At 41.1% G+C, this 18,034-nt stretch overlaps 1 protein-coding gene across 2 annotated transcripts in view; it reads left to right on the top strand.

Annotated features, from left to right (window-relative positions):
* Nucleotides 1-18,034, top strand: part of banp (BTG3 associated nuclear protein) — a 36,249-nt gene that overhangs the window by 7,627 nt on the left and 10,588 nt on the right. Inside the window, exons 7-11 of one of the 2 annotated variants that reach the window (XM_030790220.1) lie at nucleotides 319-558; nucleotides 1,718-1,953; nucleotides 4,010-4,087; nucleotides 5,188-5,259; nucleotides 9,204-9,248. In XM_030790220.1, coding sequence (XP_030646080.1) covers nucleotides 319-558; nucleotides 1,718-1,953; nucleotides 4,010-4,087; nucleotides 5,188-5,259; nucleotides 9,204-9,248 — 671 coding nt within the window. Of the gene's footprint in view, nucleotides 1-318; nucleotides 559-1,717; nucleotides 1,954-3,962; nucleotides 4,088-5,187; nucleotides 5,260-9,203; nucleotides 9,249-18,034 lie in introns of both variants that reach the window. The other variant, XM_030790219.1, reaches the window with a different exon arrangement.

An 18,034-nucleotide genomic window follows, 5' to 3' on the forward strand; every position in this document is an offset into this window, starting at 1 on the left:
ACCCACCTGAGCTACCGTTCCTCATTAAAGACTAGCAAGTTGAACGGTGTTCATCGTTGAAGCTTTTGCTAAACGCACCCCAATGCGGTCACCTCTCTTTCAGAGTCACTCCCCAAATCCTTAGCCATGGTCGCATCAGTAATTGCTCGCTGGACCAAGCAATTTTAATATGTAATCTTAACCAAGATGAGCTGTTAACGGTCCAGTTACTGTCAAAGCCCTCACCAACTGTCACTATGTTTTGTCCGTGTTTTTGCTCAAGCGTTCCCTTTGTTCGGGCATTCACCTGTATTTTTCCCATCATGCACCTTGTTACAGAGGACTACCCTAGTGGCACGTGGCTGGGGGACGAGAATAACCCAGAGATGCGGGTGAGGTGTCCAGTGTCGCCTGCGGACATGCTGCACATCAGCACCAACTGTCGCACGGCAGAGAAGATGGCGCTGACGTTGCTGGACTATCTGTTTCATCGCGAGGTGCAGGCCATGTCCAACCTGTCAGGCCAGGGCAAACACGGCAAGAAACAGCTCGACCCTCTCATGATCTACGGCATCCGCTGTGAGTCACCATCTTTAACCTTTTTTTTCTTCGACGCTGTCTCTCTCACCTTCTGTCCACCTCACTTTCTAGCTTTCTCACACTCTCTCTCTGTGTGTGTGTGGGTATGCGTGTGTTATGTTGGCTTCCAAGCCAATTTGTTGAGCCAGGTGATAGCGATAAGGAAAAACAAACTTGAATCTCGTGCTTTGAACTGATGATGTTGTTCATCAGTGCACAAGCAGTAATGTAAACCACATTGTATTAAAATATCCCAGTTTGTACTGACATACAAATGTAGACCATCTTGTACAGATAACTCAACAGGGCATTTATATGACAGGTTTGTTAACAAGAATGGGTTTATGAACAGTAAATTGTTCATAATAATAGATGGCCCGCAATGTTTCTTTTTTTTGACTGACCAAGCATGGCCTGATGATTAAAGCGGCTGCTTGGGCAGAATGCTGAGGGCATTCATTTCGCCTTTGTTTCATGTTCCCATGAGATGCTTGCAAGTCATGTTCCCATCAAAGGTGCTGAGTCATTTCTGACCTTGTTTTTGTTTTTTTAATCAAATAAACAGTTGTGAATTGGTTTCAGTTGGGAAAACTCGTACTCCCTAGATGTCAAGCTGAGTAGGAAATTCATGTCATTGAGTCACTTGAATGGTAAAGTATGTCATGGTGTAGAGTTTTTTTTTTTTTTGAGGAAATAACAAATACTTTAACGTGCTCACTTATGTGTGTATGTATTTGCCTGTAGCTTGGAATATGTTGTACCCAGTTCCTCATGCCAAGTGGAAGAAAAGAGATGGTGTGGAAATTAAAGTTGATACAGTGCCGCATGGCTTCCCTTCCGAGTGGATCAATTCACATACTCGTTTTGTTGGTCTGAACATGAGAATCGTAGGCTTCTCGCTCTCTCTCTCTCTCTCTCTCTCTCTCGGATTTTCTCTGTCTTTCTGCTTGGATTCAAACAAACACATTGAAAGGGACATAGAAACAGAGAAGTCACACATCACTGCCTTATCGATGCCCACCTACTGCGACAATGTCACAAACCACGCGTACCTCCCCGCTCATCTGATCAGTTATAACTCTCTGGTACATAATCAGTTCATTCGCGTTCTTAAGACTCTGTTTCATAACAGCACTCTCATCCTGCCGTGTCTCTACAGGTCACCTTTTCCACAAGTTTGGAATCACTGAGTCCGACTGGTACCGCATCAAGCAGAGCATCGACTCAAAGTGTCGAACTGCGTGGCGGCGCAAGCAGCGTGGCCAGAGCCTGGCCGTCAAGAGCTTCTCCCGCCGGGCCCCGGCTTCCCAGAACGCCTCAGCCAACCACGGTAAGAACACAGGGTCCGCTCTCGCCCCCCCTCTCTCTCGCGTCGCCCGACGCACGGAATCTAATGTACAGATTGCGTTTAGCGCTCAGCTGTTGGCTGCTTCACGGCCTGTAAAATCCGTTGGCTTTGCTTCTCGTTTTCGGGTTTTTCGCACTCTTTCAAATCTTTTGATTCGGAATGTACAGTAAATGCGGTCTTCCGTGAAATGAGACGCAAGGGAAATGTTAACTATTTTTTTGTTTTCGTCTGTAAAATGGCAAGATTTGAAATTATGAGTCTGTGAATGGCAGTTGGGATTAATTAAAAATATGAACTACTGCTCTAGCATAACAGTGTGCCTGTGTCATACACAGACTAAAATGCAGGCAAAATCTACTTGATAGACTTCCATCTGGTCGGTAGGCAACACACAAAAACATAGCTGAAATGAGGACTTTGTGAATTAACTTGTATTTGAGAACATCAGACGTGTTAGACGTGTTAAAAGTCTCATCATTACCTACTTGTGCGTTTGAGGTAAATTAATTTAATTCGCTTGCCTATTCTCTCATTAGTAGCTTCTTAGTTCCATGATTTATTCGCTGTTGTCTGCATCGCAGTAACTGTTGGGGTCCAGATAATTCCCTTAGAATCACAAACTGGTGATTGTGGAACTTCTTATTGGGGTTCTGTGCATATGTGTGTGCGTGTGTGTGTGGGTGCGTGTGTGTGTGTGTGTGTGCGTGCGTGCGAGTGTGTGTGCCCAGTTGTTGACGACTGGTGTAGAGAGGACCAGATGGTTTTTATCTCGGCACAACAACGCCTCCCCGTCCTCTCCCCCCTCTGAGATCCGCTGCCATGCACTCCTGACCTAAATATCCTGTGAAAGCCCATTTTGGGTGTGTGTGTGTGAGCGAGTCTGCACAGACCGCACGCCCTAGACCGTTGCAAGCTCTTTTTTTTTTTGTCCACTTAACAGAGCGGAAGCAGGGTTCTCAGGGTGTGTTTTCAACCGCTTTTCACCGGTTAACCTGGGGACAAGCTAAACGCTAACTTAAAGCCCTATCCTCTCCAGTCGGCCGTCTGGGACTTGACCTGTTGGAATATTAAGAGATACCTCAGGACATCACCGGCCTTATTAGACGCTGCCTTAATCCTTCAGTTATAAATTGTAGCTCCCGCTATTACCATTGAAGCAGTCGTTTGAATCCAGTCTGTATGCAGTGTCTTTTCATAATGTGGTGCCTGCCTCAGAGTCAATGGCACGCTGACAGTGAATGAAGACACGTGTTGACTATTACTTCATTGAGCACAGCTGAGTCAAAACTTCTTCACCAGTCAGGCTGATGTGCATCGTAAGGACTGTAATTGTGTTTGTTTATGATTGTGTCCATAGTGATTGATTTGCGTAATGTTTAGATTATAACCTGAAGTTTATGTTTGGCAGCTATCAGGGCATTTGGTTTGCTACGTTGGGTCCTTTGTGTATTTGAAGCAGTTTATGCTGTCTAAACACTCGATAATCTGGCTGGTTCACTGGTGTTCCAGGTGGTTCCTGGTGCTGATCTGAGTGCTTTGGGCTGTTTGGGTGGGCTTATCCTCTAGTTTGTTTGTGGTTGATGTGTATGTTAACTTTTGTGTTAATAAGTGTTGTGTGTGGGATTATTTATACATATATGTATATATATATATATATATATATGTATATATATATATATATATATATATATATATATATATATATATATATATATATATATATATGTGTATATATATATATATATATGTATGTGTATATATATATATATATATATATATATATATATATATATATAATGACACACAGAGCATATAGCATTTTTTTTAAAAGCTGTAATCTAACAAGATTTTGTATCAGCTGTGCATTCTGTGTGATGCCTTGCCCTGGTCCCTCTCTGGAGAATTTAGCCGCATGACACATCATTTTAGTTTGACTTACTTTTCCATCTTATAAACAAATGTTTGCTTCACAGTTTGTGGTGACTTTTTAGTTTTTTTCTTTCCCACAGAGTGAATCATGTCTTTGTTTTTTTTTTGTGTGTCTCTCCAAATGTAGAAGGAGGCTCTGTGACAGAGACCGCCACTATCGACAGCACTACCCAGCAGGCCTTGCATTATGCTCTAGCCAATAGCCAACAGGTCCAGATTCACCGCATTGGAGAAGATGGACAGGTGCAAGTGGTGAGTGTTCACAGTTATAAACATATGTATGTATCCACAGTTCTTATTCAGTTCTCAGGGTTTAGGTGCACTGTTTATAAACACTTAGAAGCTTTTTGAAAAGATGTAATGCACCACTCAACTCTGATCCATAAGTAAAGTCCTCCTTACCTACCTCATCTCAAAATGTACGCTCCTCACCTCCTTACCTACCTCATGTCAAAATGTACGCTCCTCACCTGCTTACCTACCTCATCTCAAAATGTACGCTCCTCACCTGCTTACCTACCTCATCTCAAAATGTACGCTCCTCACCTCCTTACCTACCTCATGTCAAAATGTACGCTCCTCACCTCCTTACCTACCTCATCTCAAAATGTACGCTCCTCACCTCCTTACCTACCTCATCTCAAAATGTACGCTCCTCACCTGCTTACCTACCTCATCTCAAAATGTACGCTCCTCACCTCCTTACCTACCTCATCTCAAAATGTACGCTCCTCACCTCCTTACCTACCTCATCTCAAAATGTACGCTCCTCACCTCCTTACCTACCTCATCTCAAAATGTATGCTCCTCACCTCCTTACGTACTTCATCTCAAAATGTACGCTCCTCACCTGCTTACCTACCTCATCTCAAAATGTACGCTCCTCACCTCCTTACGTACCTCATCTCAAAATGTACGCTCCTCACCTCCTTACCTACCTCATCTCAAAATGCATGTTACTCACCTTTGAAACTGCAGTGAAATTCATGCTGCAGTCATGACTATAAACATGTTTGCTTTTCTTTGAAAAATTAAACACTTTTTGCATTTCATTGTTAAAAGGTGCAGAGGTGGATTTAGAGGGAGAGAAAAATCTCAAGTCTGAGTCTGTTGTATATTTTATAATACATTACTGAGAGCCACGGAGCTTGAACTTTATGAGTGCTGTTAATGCGGTGTAGGAAATGTAAATCACTTCTTTGGCCGTGTTGGAATTTTTTTGGACAGCTATAAGAGTAAAGAGCTTTCAATGCAAGAGCAGTGAGAGTTTGCTTTCACTCTTCATCAGTCCTGCTGTTCTCACTTTTTAAACAGTTGCAAATACACACTCGGGGTCTCTCCCTGTTTTCCAGATTCCACAGGGACACCTCCACATTGCTCAGGTACCGCAAGGAGAGCAGGTACAGATCACGCAAGATAGTGAGGTAAGCAGTCTCTTTTCTCCTCTCATCTCCTTTACTCCTCTACAAAGCCTGTACCACATCCTGGGTCACTCTTTATTTGGATTTGTGGCGTTAGTGCCGATGAAATGAAACACGTGGTGCAGACTCGATTAATTAATAGCAGCAAAAAATGATTCCGAATTTAATACATGTGAACACCAAGAAGCCAGATGTTTGGTTAACACCCATTATTGAGTGAACTGTGTCCTGTTCAACATTTCATAATATTTAACGATAATAATCCAGAGAGAAAAACACAATTTTGTTTGAAGATATCAGACAAATCCTTGTGGAATAACTGTTGTTGTTCAGTAGAGTTTGTTAATACAGAACACACTTTGCATGTTCTAAAAATGTAAGTGATAACCCCATCCAGGAATGACACCTGATGAATTTAATATTGTTTATCACAACACAATTAAAAGCACATGTAAAACTAGCAAAACTGCCTTATGTAAGTGGTGAATGCTTATGTTGGAAGAGAAGAGAAAGAGGCAGAGCGTCGTGTTGGCTGCCCTTCAGTTAGCTTAGTGCTTTACAAACAAGCTCTTGTGACTAGTACTCGAATCAAAAGACAGGGCTTTCATGCATTTTCAGGATCCCTGGTACACAAATCACTAGAGACTTCCCTCAAAAAATGGTACTTGAACAAGAACAAAAACACCGCAGTACACGCTGGATAAGTGAGTACCTTCTGTGGAAGGAGGACATTCTGGACATTCTAACTGTTTTAAAGTACTAAATCAGAACACGTCTACTTAATGGCGCAAACAACCTTGTAAGGAAGTGAATTCAAGCAAAACAATTCTTCTTCAGACGATACGTATTCGGTGTCTGAGCTTTCCTACTTCTGTTCCAAATCACAAGCTCCATTAGGAGATGAATTATCCTAATGGACTATCCTTTCTTCTGACTGGCTTTCTCAGTCTCCCTTATGATCTAATGCCTTCACTTGGAAACGTGCGAAGTTCTCCTGTAGTTGAGGAGCTGTAGTTTAAGGGTGTTTCTTAAAAAAAAAAAAAAAAAGAGTCTAAAACTGATGTTTAGGTGGAGTCTCATTCAGCGGACAAGTGTACATTAGCAAAAGAAGGATCACCGGTGGGGGAAAAAAGCAGCCAATGAAAGGAGAGCAACTAATTAATAGAACTCTCTGGAGTACGTTAAACAGCATTGACCGCATTGGTTGGTCGGGTAAGAGGGTGCCATGGTGAGATGCGATAAAAATAGAAGATCTCCGGCTTTTTGGCGTAATCACCGGCGGTGCTCTGGTTTCTAAAGAAGGATGTGTATGTAGGAAAGAACCTTATACTTAAAGTTAAAAGAATGATGGAGCATCACTGATGTTATGAGTCTGTTTTGCGTCCCGTGGTGTTGTATAAACGGACTGTCGCTTATGTTTGCAAGTTTTTAAAAATGATCCTCTCAATTACCATTTGGTTTGGCAGTTGAATCTCATTCAGGGAGATGAATGGCACTGCATCTTCTATGAGCATGTCATTTTGGGAAACTGTACCCCGCTGCCATTTAACTGAGCGAACATTCCTCAACAAAGCGGGCACTGCAAACAAAGTCACTGTTTTTTTTTCCCCCCCCCGACTCATGGAAGACAAGGAACTCGAGCTGTCAGCATCGGAGAACAGTTTGTTTTGGACAAGCCAGCTAGATTGATTGGTAGATAGATATAGATTTAGAGAGCGATTTATTGATTGATTGGCATAGCTAAATGATCAATGCTTTCATTGCTGAGTCGGGTTTAGAGGTGAGACAACGTGTTTTTTTTTTTTTTTCAGGTTTATTATTCTGCCACGTTGCAGGACTTTGACTTGCCAAGGGAAGCATGCTTTAAGTACATCGTTGCTCAGGGCTATGAGACATTTTAGATGTGTTTTGAAAATTTTCAAGGATCTAAAAATATTGTTCCTGCTTTGAAATTGTATTTAGGATTTTTTTTTTTTAGGGCAGGCATTAACCGCAAAAAAAGTATTTTCTCTGGAGTGAGTCTATCCTGAACTGTTCGCCATGATCCAATGTCATGCCTTATGCATTTTTTCTTTATTGGACAATTTTTCTTTCTTTTTTTTTTACACACTGAAGGGTGTGAGAAAATCGGAAAAAAACAAAATATAGGAGAATACAGTTCAGATTGCACAGGCAATCTACAAAAAAAAAAATAAAAAAAAAATAAAGACACCAAGTTCAGTTCCAGTTCAACAACTTAAGTAAACACGAACAAAACAGAAAACGATATAAATAAAGAGGAAAATTTCAGAAGATGTCCGAAGTAATATAGATGTTCCCCTGTGCTCAGGGGTGTCAGCCAGCGTCCCTCTCCCTCTCGGCGTCTTTCGATCGCCCCCGACGGGCATCTGCTTACCTGTGTCTGTTGTGTGAATAGTACTCTCTTACAAGTGCTTGAGGTTGCCTGGCGATGCTTAGACAGTGGTTGTTGGAATAAAGGAGAGGTTGACTTCACATAAATTGGAAGAATGTGTTCCAGTCTCACTTAATTACACAACCCTGCTGTGAAAGCAGTTAGCAGATAGAGGACTTGGGTACCCCATATTGGGAGAAAAGGGGAAAAAAATCAGTTGAATGTGTTCTAGATTTTTAAAAATCATTTTCCAAAAATTATTACAGAGGGGGGTAAAGCCCCGGTTCTCAGAGTCCATTTGGACAACAAGGGAATGTCAACATAAACTAATCGTATAATGAGATATAGCTGTTCCGAAAACAGACATGAGATTTTTTGGGCAAGTTTCATCTTGTGTGAGGTTTGATAAACATTTAAAAAAAAAGAAAAAACGGTGAGAGTGTGGACTACTTTTTTTGCCCGGTGCTTCTTGATTATTGAAATGTTTGTGAGGTACGTCTGTTTGTGTAAAAGTGATTTACAGAGGATATAAGTGCAGATAGTCTTTATTCTGTGAAATCCAAAGACCCTGCCCACTGAAAATGAAAGAGAGGCCAGCTAAGACTGGAGCGTGCACTTTCCCATGGCAGAAACTTGTTTCATTTATTCCCCATTTCCCCCGACTTAATTTTCTTATCTTCGCCACCTACTCCCTCTGTCTCATTCTATCTTTCTCTTCCTCTCTGTCCTACTTTTCTTCTCTCAACTTTACTTTTAAAGCTCCTTTGTTCCCTCCTCATCCCTTTTAACTCCCCCCCCCCCCTTTTTTTGGTGGTGCCATACTTAAGACACACACACGCACAAATTTATGCTCAAATTCAGATCATACGACCCCAAAGGGAGTGAACTGAAAAAAAAAAAAAAAAAAAAAAAAATTATGTGACATTGACCAACCATTGAACTTGTCAATGAGGTTGTTTTTTTGGAGTGCACAACTTAGCAACGGAATACCGCTTTCTCGCCGCTGCCCCTCACACAGCTTGTTTTCGTTAGAGACTGAGTCCCAAAGCCTTTGTTTCATAGTTTGAAGCAAATTGGCTATTCTCAGAGATAATTCCCAACTGCCCCCCCCCCCCCCCCCACACACACACCCACTCACTGGAAAGGGTGTGTAGCTAGATACATGTCTGTGGGTGCTGTGAGAAGGAGAGAGAATTTAATTATAGAATAAATTTAAAATCTACTCCATTCACGTATCCCATTTGGGACTGTCCCTGGCCTGTTGCTTTTGAGCGGTTGCGTGTGTTGTATGTTTGCACGTGTGCCGAGCAGGGCTCAGTGGACCAAATGGGCTTTTACATCCTTGTCAAAGCTTTGTTTGTGTGGTTCAGTTTGCCTGTGCTGTTTATGTATAGTCAGTCATTTAGTTGCATCATTATAACTCATTTATTTTCTAAAGGTGGTCTCTTGAGTGCTTTTGTGTTTGTGTCTTGCTGTGTTGCCATGTGAATCATGTATTCTTGGATGTGGCTTTCATTTTCTGTGCGGGTTAAATATTATGTTTGATTTTCTACAGGGCAACCTGCAGATCCACCAGGTTCATGTCGGGCAGGATGGACAGGTAAGAGCACTCTATGCTGGTCTCTGACCAGACAATGTCTTAGACTCAGGGCTGTGTCTTAGAAACCATCTTCCCAAACATCAGACGACTGCGCTTTATGTCAAATGATATCTTTCTTAGGTGGGACTTTTGGCTACTAATCAAACTATGTTCTTGCATCTCACTGGGAGTGATATTTCACAATGCGTAGTGTTAATGGTGTTGTGAAAGTTTTTTTTTTTTTTTTTTTAAATTTTAAAACACTGAAATAATAGCCAGGCCCAAATAATGACCGTCCCAGGTTGTCTCGCTGCCATCTTAGTTTTCAGTTTGTTCAGTTACCTTGGCTGGAGCTCTACACAGACATAATCCGTTCAGCTGCCCACAGCCTGTGTGTGTGTGTGTGTGTGTGTGTGTGTGTGTGTGTGAATCAGCTGTGCAGAGTCGACCCAGCACGTTAATTTTCTGCTCTCTCTCTCAGAGTGGGTGATTTAGGCTGAAGGGATTTATGGACCTCAGAGACACGGCTTATTTGTCCTTACATGCGTGAAAAAAAAAAAAAAAAAAAAAAAAAAGAAAATCTTTGAAGTGATAAGTCTCAATGAGATAATGGCTTGACAAAGACGGTATTAAGTGGTTATTTGTGAAGCCCTCTGGAAGCCTGTGGCCTTTAGAAGGAAGTGCTGGAGTGCATAAGTGCTCTACAGTGTGTGCCAGGGTTTTCATATGTAAGAACTTAACGACTCACAAGAAAGAGAGTTAAAGAAAGCCCCCCACCCCTCCTCTTTGTAGCTTTTATTTTGATTGTGTCTGTAAAATGATACTCACTTCACTCCAAAACAAACACATGAGTGACTCATTCTTCTAACCTTATGTTCCAGGTCTGAGTTTTCACATAGATACACACGCACACACACACACACATGTACAGACACACACAATATAATTTGCTAATATATTCTCATGGAGTCAGACAGGAATAGCATTAGCGAAATGTCAGTATTGGTCTCTTTTGAAAGCCTGACTTCTGGCTTGTTGGTCCTAACACTGATGCAGCCCAGACGACTTGAGATGGGTGTAGACTTAGGAGGGAGATGGGGAATTCTTAGTGTAATGCAGACCAGTTCATGTCCACTGTGTCTAGCATCTGTACCTTTAATCATTTGCGTGCATGCCTGATTGTATAACAGTGTCCTAATATGCCGCTATCGGGGTTGGGGGGGTGTGGGGGGTGGGGGTGAGTACGTGAGCCGGTCTGTTTTGTATGTCTGTGTGCATGTTTTATGAGTGTATATAACATGCGCATGTGGCTATTTTTTTGGAGGTTCACCCGGTGGTGTGATTTTGTCTTCGAGTCTGTGCACTTTCCCAGGCTAGGTGGTTGTGATTTGAGGAGTGAAGTTTGTTTTCCTGGAACGCGGCCACATCTCTTTCCGCATCAGGTCTCTTTGCCCAGGACATTTCCTCATGCTTCTCTGGCCCCTCTCATCTTTCCTCTCATCTCTTTGGGCTATAGTTAGATAGCTTTGAACTCGTAGCTGTTCTGTGAATAGGTTGCTCTCCTCTCCCTTTCCTGTCTGCTCATCTCATTTCCACAACAAATGGTAGGGAGACAGAATACAGGAAGTGATGCAATAAAGTCTGTAATTTAAATTCATCACCACGCTTTAGCAACATTGGAACCGTCACGCTTTTACTGAACTGGTATGTCGAACATTGAACAGTGATCTCTCAAGGGTTGTAATTAGTCAGTTTTTTCAGTAATCATCCAGGCAAGGAAGGATATTCTTAAAGCACAGTACTATTTTAAGCGCAAGGAATGTCCGTCATTGCTACTCTATGAAGCCATGCACAGACAAAGTTGGGATGTTAGGTTTCACTAATGGTCAATGTCAGGGTCAATGGTAGGGTTAAAGAAAGGGCCTCTGTTTTGCATCATGGAGAGGGTTAAAGCCAGGGTAAACATTTTTGGCTGGAGTTCAAAGATAATCGTCAAGGATTAGGTATTTGAATTTGGCAGAGCAAAAAGTTATGAAGTATCCTTTAAAGTAGAGCTTAGGGAAGGCTTAAGAGATTCGTGCATTAGGCAGGTTGGGCCTTACAGAGAAAAGGTGTGGATGGAGCTCTGATGAATGCCAGTGGTCACACCAGGGAACCCTTTTTGGAAGTTAAGGATTTATGGCCCGCAGAATGCACTTCTTTACATTGAAGAGGTTTTGGGGGAAAAAAAGAAAAAAAAAAAAAACTTTGTGGAGGATGCCCCCTTTGACCTGTCTCCTATCAGCACCAGGTCTGGGATATACGGTCTGCCAGCTGACGGGCAGTGGAGTGGTATTTCATGAACTCCAGAAACCGTCCACAGAACCTGTGCACGTAACTCCAACTTACACGAATGCATGTCACGTGAAAGCTTTTGCCGTGATCATGAGAAAGATCTGTGCAGAGGAACCAGGGAAGTAATGCATTTTTTTTTTTTTTTTTCAGCGCAGAGAGTCCTCCAGAAAGTCTTATCGAATGCCTTGTGGTTCTTGGCTTTGACGTTTCCCAGCAATGTAGTCTGAATGTGGATGGAGAGATAAAAGATTTAGGGTCGCGCGGAGTTCTCGCCACATTTTCCTCTCCCATACACTCAGTGCTGTAGTGCACGCTTAGGCATCATTATCATGTCCACCGCTACAGTCACCAGCAAGAGTTTGCTCGGTGACTTGACTCATCATCATCTGTTTACTTTTAGAGTGTTGCTCAGAATGTGGAAAAATGCAGACATTGGGTTGCTATGTGGTGTGATGTGTTCCTTCATTCTAATGAGACACAAAAGTTCACTGTCACACCATTAGCCTGAATATACAGACCACAAAATGTGCAGCGTTGTCTTAAAATTTCTGAACGTCCTTGATAAAAAGGGACTGTGAAGTAGTTCAGTAATAAAAGTACCGCGCTATGTTTTGATTGTCATTCAGTTATGATTTATCGGAATGTCAGATTTTCTTATCCAAAAAATACATCTCACAAGTTTACATCCATTTTCAACATTTAGCGAGTGTTCTGTTGGCATACATAATGCTACTGAGTTCTGTGTGTGTGTGTGTGTGTGTGTGTGTGTGGGATGCTCTTTGACAAGTCTTGAACAGAATCTTGTTTGATGTATTGGATTGAACTCTTCAGTTCAAACCATAAATTTTTGCTCTGGTTCAAAACAGCGAGATAGTCATCGCATAACAATAATGTTGTGGTCAGTAAACCATTTCTTGGCTGATTTTTTTTTTAAGCGCACTTGAAATCGTAGTCCTGGCGGTTGATTTTTATCTCTGCCAAGTTTCATCTTGCTTCCAATGAAACTATTTTTTCCTTTTTCAAGGCTGTCTTTGTCCTTGATGCTATTCATAATCCTTTTGACTTACCAACCGTACCAGTAGGTACAGTCGAATCACAGAATGTGACGGGATGGGGCTCTGTTCGACATAAATGTTGTCTACGTTTACATTTGGCACTTCGCTGGTGTCAAGGACCGGGTGCCCCGTTTTTGAAGACTTTGTGATTTCCACATTTCTATATTATACAGCTCACCTTGTTTTTGAAGACTTTGTGATTTCCACATTTCTATATTATACAGCTCACCGTGTTTTTGAAGACTTTGTGATTTCCACATTTCTATATTATACAGCTCACCGTGTTTTTGAAGACTTTGTGATTTCCACATTTCTATATTATACAGCTCACCTTGTTTTTGAAGACTTTGTGATTTCCACATTTCTATAATATACAGCTCACCGTGTTTTTGAAGACTTTGTGATTTCCACATTTCTATATTATACAGCTCACCGTGTTTTTTTCTTTGTGTCCCAAACGGTTGACTCTGTCTTCAGTAGGTATGAACTGTTGTGGGGAGGAGATCTTTGCTGAGCCCTAATAATTTCACCTGCTCATATTCAAAATAATGCTCTTGTTTTTTTATTTTTTTTATTTTGCACAGCTAATTTCTGTGGTGTTAATGGTGTGAGTATGAGGTGCATCTTGGCATACACTGCGTTGAAGAGACTTAACTGTGTAGACTCCATATCCATTTGTATTGAACAGATTATTTTCTGTTGTTTTTTTTTTTTACTTGGAAAAAAAATGCGGTTTAGCAAGTAAAAGCGATACGGTCTTTTTCTGCCCCCCTTGAAACTGCAATCGTACTTACGCTGAATAAAATAAACAGATGGTCTAAGAGATTGACTGCGTACACGGTAGAGTAAAGAGCTATTGTAATACAGTTGTATCTTTTTTGGTCTTTGGCAACTGCGTACCGTTATGTAAGGTCGAGGCCTGGTTTTTGGATTAGAAATGGCCAAAACGTGGGAAGAGGTTTTTACAGTTTTACAGTACTGTTGGCAGTATTTGAGACTGTGTGTCATATCTCTTTATAGTTTTTCTTTTTTTTTTTTTTTTTTTTTCTCTTTGTATTTTTGTGTGTGTCGATAAGCAAGTTGATGTCTAGATCTGTATCGTTTGTGTAAAAGAACTCTTGTATACAGGACTGTGTATAATCACTTGCTTGTATGTTTGTTTCTGTGTATAAATGTTTAAGACACGGCTGAGGAGCACGGCGTTTACTCTGAGCGGTTTTCATAAGAACAGAGATTTTGGAGTCTGGGGCTATCTGTGTACCATTAAAATAATAATTTCTGTCTTCGCAGTTTAAAAGAAACATTTCTCTTTGTCTGTTCCAGTCCCGATAAGCCAGCTGGCCCTATTCACCGCGCTAATACAATCCATATAGACTAACTGATACAGCAAATGTACCCTTTTCATCCTCAGGTCTCTGAATGCTCTGTCTCTCTTGTTGACACGAGCGGAGAGATGAATTTATGGAGGGGAATATCTTCAGAACATCACAGTTCATGCTCTTGCATTCTGTCCGTTTGGAGAGAGTGTTAAAGACTGATGAATGGAAAGCCGCAAAGTCGTCCAGCGTCGCTAAAATGACAGAGGTGGTTTGTATTTAGTCAAGAGGGCTTCCTTGGGAAACTGAATGGGAAGAGGATTTTTGGACAAAGCCAGTCCAGTGTGAGAGAACGCTGAAGTGTAGATTTTTTATTTTTTTTTTTAAAGTTCAGTTCTCTTTAAAGAGGTTGCGGAACGGTCATGGCGTCGTGGTGCATGTTTGGAGCACATGTATATTGTTTCAGTCCGGTATCTTAATCAACATGGTAATTAGAAACATAACGAAATCATCAAAACGGTTCAGAAAATTGAAACTATGATTAAGTCTTCAACAGACACAAAGGAAAGATTGATTGTGTGTCGCTGAGAACATACATAAGTGCTCTGTATGGCCGCGCGTTGTTAAAGCTGTGGTTAAGTGTAGCCGCTTTATCATTGGGCACGTGCTGGCCTGTGATCTGCCGCTCTTTCAGTCAGAGTTAGATGTAGCCTGTTTTGTATTTAACAAACAAACAAAAAAACACCCTCGCTCCATTTCACCCACTCTGAAGTTTTGGAGCGAGAGATGTGGTTATTGGGAAAGTCTTAACTGGGGGTGGTCATGAGCCGGTTCAACACAGAATATTAACATCGTCAGAGGAGCAGGCTGTGGACTACTGGTCTTCCAAAGATGTAGCAGTAATTCAGTCGTGTCCGCTGAAGAAGCACATGAACTCCCCCCCCCATATTCAAATGGAGGAATGTTCAAACAATAGAGGAGATCGATTTTTTTTTGTACTTTACTCTAGACAATAATGAAGTCACTCTGAATAGGCTTGCAGCATATGACAGTTAACATTTGCATATAAGTCATTTAATGAACGTTGGAATGGATTCTCTTAACTCTTTGCACATGAAAAAGTGTATACTGCTGGAGAGAGGTAGTCATATCTAAATTACATTTATTCATGCTATGCCTCTGTTATTTATTCATTTATATATTTATTTATTTAGTTGTGCGTAGTCCACAGAGTCCAAGAATTTATTGACTTTTGAATTATAGACTTCTAATAACAAAACAGTTTGTCTTCATTAGGCTTATCGATTGCTCATGGTTGTGGGATTGCCAGGACCAATGCTTTGGACATTGAATCAGCAGCTACGCTATGGTGTAATAATTGGGTGCGCCTTCATAATTTACTGGTTAGATAAAAATTGTAATTTCTTCTTTTTTCACTGGAATGATGTGGTTCTAGTACACACGGCATACCCTCATACAATATGTAAAACCAACAACCAGTTTTCAGTCGTGTCTGAAACCAAGAGTTATTTTTAAGACAAAAAAAAAAAACAACTTTTGCTGGCTTTTCAGGATTCTTGTTTATAATAGTAGTTTCCAAAGTGTTTCTGTCACCTCTACCAGTCATAACAGCACTCCTGCCAATACTACAAATGATACCATGGATGCTAAAAAGGCTTAAAGCTTTCCACAGTACATAAGTTAGCTCTGGGCTAATGGCAGTTCAAAAGTAATTCATGCGGTTATCACGTCAGTGGGAGAAACTTATGCTCCTTCGTACATTAGCCCAATCTACACATCACCCAGTCAAATATAAAACAGCCTATGCGTCATTCTAATTTGTCGTTCTGATTCCATTAAATGAGCAAGGAACATTACAGCTCATACTTTATTGCTATGTTCTAGAAAAGACACATCTGCTCATCACCTATGAGAGATGGCTAGACCAGCAAACATCTTCAACCCCCAAAATGAATGGTTCTTAAGCTGTAAGTGTTGGTCTGCGGGAAAAAAAAGTCATGACGTGGCTTGTACTAGAATATAGTTATGACCTCGTCCTCATCCAACGTGTCTGTTCAGTCATTCTAAACAGTCAGTAGAGTCTAACTGAAAAGATTGTCTGCAAATGTCAGTGAACCTGTAATATTCACTGTATTTTCAGCTCTGGTTTTAGAAAGAGCCCTTGATTACCGATCCAGACTCCATGATTTGATAAGCTGATAGGGGCAACGTTTTTATTTTGTCCTTTTGTATATGTTACAACCATGACAACGAACAAGTTCAGCTCAGCTGGCTATGACAGGCAGAGTGCTTTCACCACACGGATTCAACATTTTTGGCCAGGCCCCGCGGCCTAACAGTATTGCTGAGTGTCGTAAACCTGTTTCAGAATTGTGTTATTAAGTGCCTCTTAAATGTCTGATCAGTCTGACAGTTTTGGACCATAAAATTTTGCAGTGATCCTTGAAGTACTGATCATTTTGTTTGAGCTGTTCATACGGTCTGCATCGAAAGCTGGACATAGATCAGTTTACCTGAAACTTCCCCAAACTTGCCTTCTTGCCATGCTGCTATAATTAACGGCATTTGCCTTCAAGCCATGCCATTACAATTAATGGTTTGCCCAGGGCTTTTGGCTAAAATCTCGAGCATGATGGAATGCTTCTTGGCCAGTTAACTGTTGGTTACTCATTTGGTTTGTCCAGTGTCCTGCCCCCCCCCCCCACCCCTCTCCTCCTTTCTCTCTCAGACTTCCTGATTTTGGCAGAAGGTCTGCTGCAGATGCAGATGTTGTTGACAGTTGCGGAGTTGGAAAGGAAGTTTTGAACTCCCCGAAGGTTTTTTGGATAAAAATGAGAGCAGAGAGTTGTAGTGAAAACTGAGAAGCATCTATGCATTGTTTCCTGAGATGTGTCTCCATGTGTCATGCCACGTTTCCACACCAGCAGATTCCACAGCTAAAGTTAACAAGGAAAGGGTTAAGCAAATATCAGTCTGTTTTTGGCTATGTCAAGCACTCATCTTTTTTATCTTCTATTATTAATTTCTGCTGGGATCATGTGGACTGACGATCGTACTGGAACACCAACAAGGAGAAATCGGGCTTGGGAGGAACGTTTATTTGTACAGTTGGTTATTGTCTTTCGGCCCAGCCCAGCCAGCGTAATGCTTTTTGCATTAGCAGCTGTTCTTTTGTACCCTGTTGTCTCCTCTCCAGTTGCTGTGTTTGTGTCCCGTATACCTGCTGAAAGAATTAATGCGTGAGAGAATGTATGGTTTTCCAGAAACTTTTTGTCTTTGCCCAGCAACCAACAAGAAATAAGACATTTTTTTTCCTTCGGGTAAATTTTTCACCAGTTTCAATTTCGATGTGTCTTTGATGTGATAAAGGATTACAGATAAAGACAAAGTAGATTCCATGTCTAGGTCCAAATGAAGAGTTTAATGGTGTACGAGAAATCCGAGCAATGTCTGTTCTCACATGTTGGTGCCAGTCCGAGAAGTTGAAAAGGAAATAGAATCCAGGCTGCCTGGTCAATTTCCCTTCCTGATGCAATGGAAAAAGTTTGTTTTCATTGGGAATGAACAAAAACGCATTCATGCCAGATTATACTGGGGATATGCATTCTGAATAATTTTCATATTTTAGTATTCTGAAAGGCAAAGTTTTCCCTTATGGCATTTACATCATTTACCTCACTGTGGTTAAATATGTATTTGAGTTTTCTTTTCAAGGCTGTTTTAGAACATTGGTATTTACCATGTTTATTTGTTTACATTTGGAAATACAGTAAGTAAATAAATGGAAAACTTCTGCAAGCTAATGGAGAAATGATAACCGCTCAGCAGCTCTGAACACTAATACAAAAAGATGCTACGTCTGTATAGTGATCAACCAGATCACACACGATATAGAGGACTGTGCACTTACAAGAAGTAAAAATAGGTCTTTGGTTTTGTTGTTGTTCACCTCTTGCCTGACAATCTGGTAATTTAAAAAAAAAAAAAAAAAAATCAAGCAGTGAGACTCTTCGATGTTGGCTCAAAATGCGTGCTATTTATGTGGTATTTTCCTCATCTAACTCACAGGGCTTTAACAAGT

The sequence above is a fragment of the Chanos chanos genome, chromosome 13, assembly GCF_902362185.1.
Source record: "Chanos chanos chromosome 13, fChaCha1.1, whole genome shotgun sequence".
NCBI lineage: Eukaryota > Metazoa > Chordata > Actinopteri > Gonorynchiformes > Chanidae > Chanos > Chanos chanos.